This window comes from Chroicocephalus ridibundus, chromosome 2 (genome assembly GCF_963924245.1).
Source record: "Chroicocephalus ridibundus chromosome 2, bChrRid1.1, whole genome shotgun sequence".
Lineage (NCBI taxonomy): Eukaryota > Metazoa > Chordata > Aves > Charadriiformes > Laridae > Chroicocephalus > Chroicocephalus ridibundus.
This window is the reverse complement of record NC_086285.1, coordinates 38,844,231-38,857,421: the sequence shown is the minus strand read 5'-3', so window position 1 is coordinate 38,857,421 and position 13,191 is coordinate 38,844,231. Positions and strand designations below refer to the sequence as shown.

The window sequence follows — 13,191 nt, the reverse complement described above, 5'->3', positions numbered from 1 at the left end:
GGACTCACTCCAGTATGTCCATATGTTTCTTGTACTGGAGAGTGCAGGACTGAGCAGACTAATCCAGATACGACTAACAGCCAATCTGAGATTTTTCAGAAGTAATTTTTTGACATTAGAGTCACAGAATTACAAAATAAATTTGTCTGTTAATAAGACTAACATAGTTTAGTTCTGCAAATATATCAGTAGCTTTTCACCCTGTGCTACTGTATGTCAGTTTATAGATATAATTTTGTTCTGCTTCATGGCACTGTGCATCAGATCCCCATGTTGTGTAGGACCCTACAGTAGCATCTTCTGCTCAGTTCTGACTCAGTTTGCAGCTGGCAGCTGCAAAGCCTGGTGAAGATGCACATAGGGGTAAGAGAAGTGATTCCTCACCTCAGGGAAAGGAAGTGCATACCCCTGCATTTGCTCGGGATCACTGATACAGTAACAATAATTTGCTGTTTTCCCATCTTCTGCATAGTCATCGTTTTGAAATTATGCAAGGTAAAGGCATGAGGTCTCACACTGACTCATAAATAACACCACGCTTGTAACCAAGAAGGGTTTTCACTGGGGTAAAAATTAGATTGTTGGTGAAAGCAAAGAGGTAAATGAATTTATTTTCATAGCTTGACCATGATCGGATTTCAGTTTCCAAATACTACTATAGACATTTAAAACCAGTTGCAAGCCTTTATTTTAACTGCCAAGGCAATCTTGAAGTGCACGAGACCACCCAGTTAGAAGATGGAAGGAAAGGGTCTGAGGAACTCCAAAGCTCAAGAGCCACTGATATGAGAGGCTGGGTCACCATACTAAGACGGCTGCACCAGGTGGGGGTCTTACCTTCATACACAGTCTGCATCCCCGTGGCCTGTTGCCAGGAGCTACTCACTCCATGTACTTACAGAACACATCAGCACACAGTTTTCAAATTATTTATACACAGTATATTTTAAGGAAAAGCCCAAGTTTTCAAATCCCTGCACCAAGAGTTAACACGAGATTTTTAGCTGGAGTTCCCACATGGCTTGGCTTTTAGTGGCACTAAAGACCTGAAGCACAGGTTGGACACAAAGTCCAAGTATGGATTTTGTCATCTTTGTGCGCACATCTACTAGGGTAAGGATAGAGAAATAAAAAGCAAACAGCATGTGCCAGCAAAAGGGTGTTCTTGCCTTTTTCCTTCTGTGTCCTGCTGTCAGTCAGACAGGCTTTGGCAGTTCCCAGCGCAACCAGCCACTTTTGCCTTTCAACTGCATTTCTTGCTTTCAGATAGAAGTATTGTTCCCCTGGGATGATCAGGTCCATTCGTGTGTTATCTGCAGGATGAACTGGAAGCAACATAGATTTCAGATCAGTCCCTCAGCCCTTCTCAGCCCAAGCGAATATCCCAAAAGATAATGTCGGGTGGCAGGTCAAGCAGTAATGAAAAAAGAGGAATCTACAGCCCCACACTTCCCCAGCTGCCATTTTATGACTTCTCTTCTGAATTAGGGAACGGCCAGCACACCCATGTGTACAGCTGTGGGACAAAAGGCTATGAAAGGCAGTTTTGTGATTAGTACAGTATCATCTGGGAGTCTTCGTGGAAAGGGCATCCTCTTCTGACAACCCTCTCTTTCAGGTTTCCTGCCCATAACTGAACCTCAAAGATGCGGCAAGTAATCCAATACGAGTGAGCAGACCTAGTACTGAAGTTTATTATTCATATTTCTAGCTTCAGCTTTGTGCCTATGAAGAGTCATTTGAAGCTGTGTGATCTTCCACCATGCCTCATGAAAAACAGTGGCCCACCAGCATGTAGGATACCCATTATATTTGAGGCTTGCAGCTCTCTTAACATTTTAAAAATACTATAGAATAAAAACTGGCATATAGATCAAGTTACTGAGTTACTACAGCAACTTACCAAAGAAATCAAGACACCAAATAACTCTTGTGACCTGAAATCTCATCTTAAATGCAACATTATTGGACAAACTTTGTGCAGCTGAATGTTACTGTAGCTTAGTTACCTTGAATTTCACACACGGCCATTTGGATGCTTCCCTTACAACCCTTCCAGGCATCTTCCTGAGAGTCATAGTAGGACAGGATGCCACCACAGAGAAGAAACCATCGAGGCTGCCAGCCTGAAAAACAAAACTGCATTTCTCAGTTACTTCTCTCCTAGCAATTCCACCAGCTCTCTCATTCAGAGCTCACTGCAAATAAGATCCCAAAGATTCTCAGTCTCCCCCGGGAAAATTAAACCCTTTGAAGGTTTAGTAAGATTTGTGGACAGGCCTGGATGTTGTCGACCACAACCCCTGCTTGCTGGCAGCTACATGTGCTTTCTGCAGGTAGCTGGACCACAGCAGTATGTTCCTGATGTGCCGTATGTCATCTTCAGTAGTTTTGCTAACGTGGCATCACTGACTCACTCTCTCTTCCAAAGCCACCTTTTCAGTCCATCATTCCTCAACACACCCTTTCACTTTCCAAAAGCCACCCCAGCTGTCTTTTGCCTTACATGTCTTCCTCCCTTGCAGAAAGGGCTAGCCAAATTGTCTGAAAAGCAAGAAAGTCATCAAAATCAAGGGAAGGAGGGGACAGAGGCAGATGTATTGATTTCTGAACACCATCCAAAGAAGCAGTTCTCAATAGCTCTTGAAACTCCTGTGCTGCCCACATAAAAAGTACTTTCAAATTAATGACTTGCACTTCTGGATACCTTCCCAGAGAATAACCAAAACACCAAGCTAGACCAAACCCAATAGTTCTGGGCATACTTTTGCCCACCCTGCTGCCCAACTTTAGAAATAAATTACCACTTTTGTTTTCTTCTTTTGGGAGTAATACAGCAGTATGAAAGGATATAAACAAACAAGACACGACAGCCATCATTTAGGTCTAATTAAAAACTACAAGCTCATTAACTTAAGAAGAAATGAGGCAGCAACGTCACTGGAGGAAAGCCGCTTTCATTACTGAGCTGCAACAAGCTTGCCTGGCCAGGACCAACAGAGCGAGATATCAAAGCTCCCACACTGTGACAGCAAACCATCTCTGGGAAAAAAAAAACCACTTTGACAAGACCATGTGGGCCACGTGGATCCTATGCATTTTTGCAGAGGGGCCTCACTTCTGCTGCCCCCTCCAAGAGGGCTCTGCCAACCAGCATGGCACTGCAGGAGCCCAGGCTGGGCTTGGACCCACACCACGTTGGAGGAGGAATGGCTGCTCCTTACCAGCTAGGGACTAATTTCTTACGCTCCTGCTGAAAGCCAATCCCAACTGAGTTAAAGGTTAGAAAGCCCTAAAGCCACAGGCTAATAGCAGGAGTATGGTTTAGGGTTTTTTGTTCAGGTGTTTTTTCCAACAACCAATACCACGGCATACGGGCCAACCCAGTCTATAGACTGCTGAACCCTGGGGGTGGCTAAAAAACAAATTAAACATAAATCCTTTTTCACACTCTCCCAGAGCTCTTCCATTATTTCCTAGAAGAATATAAAAGCATTATAAATGCCAAAGTATTCTCAATACTTCTTTATTTTATACGAAGGGAAAAAAATCAGAAGAATGAGAATTAAAAAAAAAAGAAAACAGCAAGACTGATTTTTATTTGTCTTGCCACCAAAATAAAGAAACTATCCTAAAAAGTCACTATTGATATGGAGAAACTCACAAAAAGAGGTGATTGTTCAGCAGAGAGAAGCAGTTAATTGCTTCAGACACTCAACGCACAGAACCAAGCCTTTAAATAATGCACAGCGCCACAGTCAATACAAGCCTCTAATTCAGTCTGGAGATCCTGCTGCTGCGCATGAATCATTTCAGCCATGGTCCTACAGCTTACAACTGCAGCCGATGCTCAAGCAAATTGCATCCCATCAATCAAAGGCTGTGCAATCAATTAGCCAACATACAAAGCACTCTGCCTCGATCACTTTGGAGGCTGGTTAAAAATATGTTACGAGTCAATATAGTTTGTTGAGGTTTTTGTTTGGTTGGGTTTTTTGGTTCTGGGTCTTTTTTTTTTTTTTTGAGGGGGAAGCAGCAATTATATGTTTTCCTCTGCAGTACCTAACTCTTCCTTATTAGATATGTATTAAAAAGACTACGATAGGCAATTGTTAACAGCATATATTTTCAGAACGGAATTGTTACACTAATAAAAATACATTTTTGTAAAAGGAAACCAATTAAAAAAAAAAATAAATCACAGCAAGGTTCTGTCAGGAGATGCACTAAGCACCTGGTACTCGCTGACACTGAGTCAGCAGCCATGGGAAGGTTATCCTGGACAACCGGCTAAAAATAGCGTGTGGCTGACAAATCATTGCAACAAGGATACAATCTTCAATTACAGGAGCGTCACATTTGCAGACAAGCAAAGAGCAGAGGGAAAAAAAAAAAAAAAAACACACAACAAAAAAAAAAAGTAGCAAAAAGACACTTAAGACACTTGCATGAACAACAAGTCCTGGGTTATTCAGTTTTATTCTCTCACCATAAACTGTCCTAGGAATATTGCAATTTTTGGAACTGAGCAGTCAGACTTCACCTGATATAGAAAGTTAAAGCTGAACCTTTCGAGGTCTTACTGGTGCCAGCTCTAACACAACTTTGAAGAAGAATTTACTAAGCCCATTTATACTGGTGGTGCACAGGCCGGACAAAATACAGCTCATACTTCCACAGTTCATTTTAGAGGCACAGAGCCATTAACAGTAAAAACTGACCCTGCTGGGGAAAGACATATATATATATATAAAAGAAGACAATAAAATGCAAAGTGTAACAGAAGTGAGCAGTAGCTTAAGGTCTCAGCCACACGTATATTGCATACACATATATATTGCACTCCTGTGTGAAACCTAAAGTTAGTACCGGCAGTACGTGAAAGACCTGATATTGTCTACTACAGAAACAGATATTTAAGGAGTCTGTGCCTGCTAAGGATTCAGCATTTTTCCAGAAGTTTCCACATGAAAGATCTGCCTACTTCCCTTGTTACACTCCAGGAAGTCTGGATGCAGCTATCACTGAGCAAACTTGACATTTCTTGATAACACAGTTGAAATTTGGACATAATTCAAACTTTAATGTTACACAACTCAGACTCCAGACAGCATTCGTTCCAAAGTGCCAAGCCTGAAGAAAAAAACTCCAAACATTTGAAGACATGTAGATCATGTCAGATGTCCACAAAGCTGAACCATCTGGGAGAATTACATACTCAAGAAGTCAAACTGATGACCTGGAAAACAAGCTGCAATTAAGAGATGCCAGTTCCAGTTGCATTTCTAAAACGCACAAAGGCCAGACACCCAGGTTTTTACTATTGCGTGCTTTCCACTAGAATTATGTAAAGCTTTGTGCTTATTAATTTCTTGAGCTTCAATGTAAGTCTTCCTAAAAACTTATGCAATAGATAGTCCTTGGACTTCTTTGACCTTAATTCAGATTTTAAGTGTGGATAGGAGATTAATTCTGAAATTTCCACATTAGAGCAACATTCGCCTAATAGGAGGAATTAAAGCCTTCATCACATCCCTACTGCTAATAGCACAGGGAAGACCCAAGACTTGGCCGCAGCCCACAGCCCAGTGGCAAAGCAGGGGCAGAGCCCTGCTTTTCTGTGCAGGGTCGCAAGAGAGTCCCAGAGGGGCTGCTCCAACAGTCAGAGACATCTCAAAGCAAGAACAAGCAATACCCATCTTTCCATCCCACCCTGAGCAAAGTAAGTTGTGGGATGTGTTCACCGTACCACCACCTACCTCTTTTTCTGCCAGCACCCAAGGGCAGAAGAACCACAGCCTCTGCACAGCACTGTGTCAACGACTGATCGCTGGACGAGAGCTGTTGAAAACTCAGCTCAAATAGGACCAAGACAGTGCCGGTGTCTTGCAAAAAGCATAAGAAAATCCAACATACGCCTTTCCCCAGCTGCCAGTGCTGCTGTAAGTCTGTGAATGCCATCAGGTTCACACCTTTGCTAGAACCCAGCCTGCTCCGGGTTGTCCACGTAGCAGCAGCTGTTGGCCAGAAGATAGCACCTTCCCCTCGTACAACTGTGATGGCAGAACACCCGCCTTCCAGTTACGAGGGAAGTCATATTTTCCAGCTAGAGGACACATCTAACAGCCAAAACACAGGACCAAGTCAAGAGATCTTATTTCCAGTTTAGAAAGAAGATTGCCGAGCTGCCGTGCACCATGCTGAGAAAACCCTGACTTCTGCACTGAGCTGCCTGTGTCTCCTTACCTATACAACACGAATGTTCCACACTGGCCCAAAAGGACCACGGCTGGTCTTAATGCACTAACGCCTGAGGATTTCCCTGGGGAATTAAGGCTATGGAAATCTCAATATCACAAATGGACAAAACGTTCGCTTTCAAGATCCCAAAGCACTTGCAATCTCAACTGCTGGACACCCACACTAAATCTTACAATCCAATTCTTAACAACCGATTGCGTGACAAAGTTCAGTTCACGTGGCCGCCTGTTTCACACTGTCAGTCACCACCAGGAAAAGCATTTAGCAAAAGAGCACCTTACGCAGACCAAACTTGAAACTTTCCCCCCTTTTTTCTCACACAACAAACAGAATACAGTTAAAGGGTTATCTTGGCATAAGAAATTTGCACCCAAAACTGCTGCCTGCTTTTTCCATACAGCCTGCAAAGGCTACACAGTATTTTGGGAAGGGCAGTCCCAGGCACTGGAACACATTTTGCAGCCTTAACTCTGTAGCGAAACAATTTGACAGGATAAAAACCCAGACTGTATCCAGGAGGGACAGCAGAAAGGCAGAGAAGAGTGTGTGACAATTCATGTCTCTTCTCTGGGCTATTATCCTCTCATCACCTAGAGAGCAGCTTCTAGAAATGCCCATATTGCAATTTTACGCTGATTATACTCATATTAACAGCAGGAATCAATACCAAAAGCCCCTAAAGGTAATGGAGTTAACAGATTCAGCACTTCAACTATGGCATCACTTTTTAAAGCACTTGTTTGAGGGACGCTAGAGGTTCAAGTGAAGCAAGCAACAGCTGGAACCAGCTTTAACACGGTGACCTTCTCCCAAGTGATTTTTCTTGCGGGGGGTCCCATAAAATCCACCCTCATTTCAACAACAACTGTTAGGGCAGTGCTAGCAGCACTGAAAAAGCATCCTGCTGCCACAGGGCAGCTGGGTTTGTTTGCAAACGATTTTATGCCAGTGGCCACCCAAGGCAGGGAGAGCGCAATGTTCCAGCAGCCACGCATTTTTGAAGGGAACACGGTGAAAGGATGAAGGGCAGACAGGATCATGGCGAGTGATGGAGGCAAAAGTTCAATAATCCAGGCCACTGCTCAGACACACTAATTCAAGTCATTCAAAGCACCAGGGAGTTTTCCTCCTCTGTTGACACTTCCCAGCCCCGGCAAACTGTCAGCTCCTCTCTCTGACCCCTGGGGTGGTTATCACACCAGACTGAGCCCAGGCAATGAACTTACGTAAACACAGGAGGTGGTATCTCTTCACCACCATTCTGCCACACCTTTCGCTTCTGTCCTAACCCAGACATTCCCTGAGATCACTTATTTATTTGGGTGCAGAGGGACTGAATGCAGAGGCACCGGTACTGCAGCATACCTGGCAGGGAATGCTGCACCACGTAGGCTCTGCAGCATTGCTCTAACACCTACAGAGGAGAGAGGGGACACCCATTTCCCTTCCTGCAGCCTCATCAAACTTTTCGAGCACATTACTCGATTCCAAAAAGGTACGACAAAAGCAAGATTGCTGTGTGAAGAAAAGGAGGGGGAAGGGAGGAGAGAGATGAGAAAGAAGGTCAAGCCACACAAACGTAATTATGCAAAATCTAAGGAGAATGAAGTAACCAGTCCCTGAAGCATTACGGGTCAGAAGCGTAGCCAGGACCAGGTGAGACTCGGTCAGCCATCTAAACAAACTCACAGCCTCTGAGAGCAGCTATGGTCGGGGTAATACTGGGCAGACCATTGCCCTGAAGGCAACAGAAACCTCTGCTGTCTGGGTCCACCTCCACAAAAGGCAGACTTCTCATTTTATACAATCAGAACTTGGACTATACCCAGAGGCTAAGAAGAAGGGAAAAAATGATAAACGAAAGCTTCTTAGAACCAAATGTTTATCTAAGTGCGAAGTTTTCAATTACTTCCTTCATCTCTAGAAACAGAGGACCTTATTTCCAGAGCTTGATATCAACTGGAAGTGTACGTGTCTCCCATCCTAAAAGGTCAGTTTTCTTTCATTAAACTCCCAAAACAAAGACTCACTCTAAGCAGTATCATGTGCATCCCAATTCAAGCTATAAAAACCTAATGCTCTTTCACCTTTTCTCGAGCTCTCCCCCCAAGTTTGTTAAGGAATTCTGAACCATTAGAGACATGAGTAATTTAAAGTTTTAAGTGAAAGCTGGAATTTACTGCTTGGTTTTGGCTCTTGGCATCTCGGGGATAAACTGAAAAGAATGCAGAGCACCACAATAAGAGAGTGGATGATTACAGACAGGAAGGTGGGGAGAGTGAACTATGGTTCGAGGTACGATGCAGCGTCACCAGTGACGGTACGAATGCGAGGGTGTTGTGCCTTGAGGAAGATGAATTCGTTAGGGTTAGAGTTACTCAGCACAATTAAGGAAGTGAATATTTAAATACCAGGAAAAGATTAGCTTTGTGAGGAAAGGCTATCAAAGCCATTTCACAGAGTGTACAGAGAATACTAGGCAAGCCAGAGGAGGCAGTCAGCATTTTTCTTTCTAATGACGAAGCTGCCTTTAATCCCCAAGCCAAGAGCTGATACATACCACCTCTTCCAGAGTCAGCGGCAATCCTGCCTGCGGCCAGTGATCCCAGATAAGACATGCCTTTTGGTGAAGATCTGAACTGAAATGAATTTCAGCAGAAAAATCAACTGAAAGTGCCAAGCTTTTACACACACACCACTGAAGGAAGGTGTTCCCCAACTCCACGCTCTGTTTCCCTGTGAGTGAGTGATAGCTTCTTCATTCTATAAGGCTGGTGAGAAATCAAAATCATAGATCATTTTTAGAAGGTAATCTCCAAAGACTAAAGGAATTTCTTAGGCTTAAATAAAGAGCGTGAATTGCAGCTCGAGTTCAGTTGGGAGAGCCTCCTGTGGGAGACAGTTTCCGAACAGCAAAGAGCAGCCTTCAAGTGCGGTTCACCTCCTCTCTCCATCCTGCAAGCAGCATCCCCCGGGTTGAGATGGGTCCTGCCACACCACCACAGCCAGGATCCTGCTCCGATGCTGTCCACGCCAGAAGGCTTCACGCTCAGCCAGGACCGCAGGCAGCAGCACAACAGACTGACGAGCTATAGGGCAGGCATAGGGTGATGCTTTTATCACCCCAACTGCTTACTACAATAAGCAGTATTGAAATGAGGGTTATATGCCCTTTATCCATGCTATAAGCCCATCCCTAGCCTCCACAACCATTACCAAGCAATGCTGACATTAGATAGAGAGTTTTGGCAAAGGATGAAATCTAGGAATTTTTTAAGATCAAGTTACACGCTTCAACTGTAGGCTCTGCTGAGGCCAACTTACACGCCTGCATGATTTAAGTCACCCAGCTCTGGGTTTTGAGGATTAATAATTTGAAGTTTGCAGAGGCATCATATATTTGCCCAAGCGAAAACGTGCTATCACACTTTATATGTCAGTGATGATTCTCCTTGCAAAATTCCCTGTTCCCTTAAGGTTTTAACCAACTTAGTCGGGGAAGCACAGACAAGAGCTATCTCAGGACATGCTTATTGCAAACACAAGATCCCAAGTGGATTTTCATAGGCTAGATCTGTGTGCATGCATATCTAATCAAAAGTTGCCGCACTTCCCTTGAGCTTAAACAAAGCTATCGCATTGAGAAATCATTATCTGGTGGCCATTGCATTAGGGAAGAGAAAAACTCTAAAATCTCTGCTCTCTAAACTCAGAGATTTCAGAAGCAGCGCTGGAATTCCTGCATGTAGAAACCAAAACGTCAGCGCAGGATTAATACCAGAGGAAAAAACCCTATCTCCAAGGAGAAACCAAGTAACGCTAATTTAATTTATCGTAATCTATATAAAGCAAACAAGTGCATATATTTTTTAAAAAAGATAACTTGTTTGAGCAGTAAGGCAAGCTAATCTGTCTCTCAGTCATTGGCAAACATGCTGTGCTTTCTGACCTTTGCCTGCAGAAAGCCAAACTTGTTTCCTACTTCTGAAATGTTCTTCCTGTCATTAACTATGTAATTTGCAACACAGATCTAGCTCCCTGTCCAAGGGCCAGGGGGAAAAAGGTTGATGCAGACTTGATCTCTCATGATGGCAATGACAGATGATGTTATAAAACCAAAGTCACCAGAAAAGACTCGATTACCAAGAAACACCATCAGCTCCTCTCTCACAGCGAGGAGGGAAAGCAGTTCTCCTTTTCTACAGTTTTAAGCTTGTTCTTTGGAGAATGTCTTATCTCCTTTCTGACTGTGTGAAACAAAGGTGTGTTCCTCACAATGAGGAGGAAAGGGCGTAAGACACCTGCTGTGTATGTTTACATCAGCATTGTGTTAGTAACACAGGCATATAAACACACAAAAGATGACACACATTTTCCCTGACTTTTTGTGTACCTCATTTACACCACGAAGCACCAGAGCAGTTAACCTTGAGCAAGAGGAAAAGCAGAATACTGACAGAAATACTATTCTGGATGACCTGTTGAACCCTCTTGCTTCCTTTAATCCCCAAAAGATGGCTTTCCCGTCTCTCACTCCCCAGCTCCGTGCTACTGCTGCGATAAATGCCACATTCCAGCACGATATTTTTTTTTGCATCATTGCATAAACTTATAACTTAATGGCTGCAGGGCAGGAAGTCATTTTATGCCAAAAGAGAGCACATGTAAGCCTAGTTAGCTTGTGGAACACCAAATTTACTGTTCTCAAACAGACACCAGACAGGCCTTCTACAACCTAAGAAACGCCATGGAGTCACCTTGACCACCACACTTAGTAGCAGAGTCAAGTTTCAGCAAAGAAATCAGAAAGATGCTTCAATCCTCCATCACAGATTTTCTCTCTGTTGAGAGCAAGAAAATCATCTAGTTTGCAGCTGGGGCAAATCTCACATGCTCAAGGAAAAGAGATTCCTTCAGCCTGCATCCACTTCAACCACGGTTTGCAAAGCATCATCCTTCTTCATGAAGGGTCATTTGGTTGAAAGTACATATCGATGAGGCTAGGCAAAAAAAAATATTTAATTTTGATGGAACTGGAATATTTCTGGTTCTTAGTCTTCATCTTACCATCAAAAACAGAAGACAGATCCAGCTGATCCTACCCCAGGCACACTCGGGCACAAATGCTACAATGCCAAATGCCAGTCAGTCATCTACACACACGCACCGATGCTCACTCCACAGATCTCACGGCACAAAAGCAAGCACAAGGGTTCCAAACACGCCCCAGCATCTAAGCAATGCAAAGAAAAACAAGCACACAAAACTTTTGATTGACTGAACCACTGACATTTTTATTCTGGGGAAAGGATTAATAATGCTGCCTAAATTCTGCAATCCAAATGGGAAAGCCAAGCATGGCTGCTCCTTCTGCCACACGCTCCGTAATTCAAGAGCATTCACAAATAGTTAAAAATAAATAATAAAATAAATCCATGCCTATTCACTGAGACCTGGCGATTTTTGATCCCCTTCTCAGAACGCCTATTGCCTAAAAAGGAAAAGCAATCTTCCAGCACACCGATAAATCCAGCCTCATGCACTGCTCCCCCCCACCATCCCCCTGCCACATAAATTCATCACTTGCTCGCGCTTCAGCTTTTTCTTTGTTAAATTTTGATTTCCTACACTTCCCCAACTAACCAGAGAGGAGCAGCTGTTCCAGCCTCTCTGAACAAAATCCCTGCAAGAAGGCAGCCCTCGTACACGCGCTATGGAGCAAAACTCGCACCTGGCAATGTCAAGGTCGTGGTTATTTTTCTCCGACCGTGAGGTTTCCAAACTGTTTCAACAAACCACAGAGAGGTTTGCACCAGGCAAGACTCCATCCTCGCACCCCGAATTACAAGCCACCACCAGCTCCAACGTGCCTGGCGGTGGACACCCCACTGGACACGGTTGGCAGCAGACCCTGCCCGCCTCCGCGGCGTTCCTGACCCCACCACCTTTAACCTCGGCTGAGGAAACCCCGGCCACCCACGGCTGCTTCCAGTCTGCTACGAAAAGTCAAGCACGGGAACACGCAAAAAAATTAAAATTCTGGGCCTAACGCTAGGAGAAGAGTCCCTTTATTCCATTTTTTAATAATTTTTTTGCATGTGTTTTCATCCAAGTCAAACAGACCTTTTCCTCCCAGGTCCGGGATTCCCCCAAACTCCCCGAAGCGACTCAAATACAAGCAAAGTTTCACGGGGATGTACAGAAGGGGGAAGCCCGCTGGCCGGTGGGTACGACCCAACGCAGCCGAAATAACCCCCAACCAACCCCCGGACCCGGGGGGGGGAGGGCAAGGGACGCCCCAGACCAACGCTGGCACCCACGAGTGGGCGAGACGATGTCCCCCCCCACCCCCCCCCAGCTGCCGGCCGGTGACAATGTGGCAGCATGTCTGGAAAAGCGGGGTGCACGGCGGGGCCAGGGGGCAGCGCTGACCCGGACTCAGCACGCACATATACTTGCATAAACATATATCTATAAAAGAAGATGACGGTCTCGCTCGGGAGGCCCGCCCGGCGCCGAGGCTGAGAACGGACAGCAACTCACCACTCAGGTAGTTGGTCCACTTGTACAGCACCCCCTCCATGGCGGCCGGCCCCCGCCCCCATGCAGCGCGGCCGCCCCCCGGCGGAGTCACGCTGCCGCCCGCCGCCGCCGCCGCCGCCCCCCGCGCCCCGCCGCGCCGCCGGCTCCCAGGGCCATCGCGGGGCACCGCCCGCCCGGCCCGGCCCCCGCCGCCGCCGCCGAGCCTGCCCCCTCCCCGCCCCCGCCGCCACGCTACTAGCGCAGAACGCGCCACAAAACACGGTTCCGCGGCGCTACGGAAGCGCAAACAGTTCTAGGAATCGCAACGCACGTGACCGACGGGAGCAAGGAAGGGGGGCGGCCGGAGAACGCCCGAAGCAGGTGGCCTCCCGCAGCCAATCGTAACGC

General features: G+C 45.5%; 1 protein-coding gene across 3 annotated transcripts in view; it reads right to left on the bottom strand.

The window, feature by feature from the left end:
- PLEKHA8 (pleckstrin homology domain containing A8) overlaps positions 1-12,915 on the bottom strand; it is a 31,135-nt gene extending 18,220 nt beyond the window's left edge. For 2 of the 3 annotated variants that reach the window (XM_063325109.1, XM_063325111.1), the window contains exons 1-3: positions 12,805-12,915; positions 2,010-2,126; positions 1,170-1,325 (exon numbers count right to left, since the gene is read on the bottom strand). In XM_063325109.1, coding sequence (XP_063181179.1) covers positions 1,170-1,325; positions 2,010-2,126; positions 12,805-12,844 — 313 coding nt within the window. In that variant the 5' untranslated portion in view covers positions 12,845-12,915. Of the gene's footprint in view, positions 1-1,169; positions 1,326-2,009; positions 2,140-12,804 lie in introns of all 3 variants that reach the window. The other variant, XM_063325110.1, reaches the window with a different exon arrangement.
- Between the last annotated feature and the right edge of the window lie 276 nt (positions 12,916-13,191).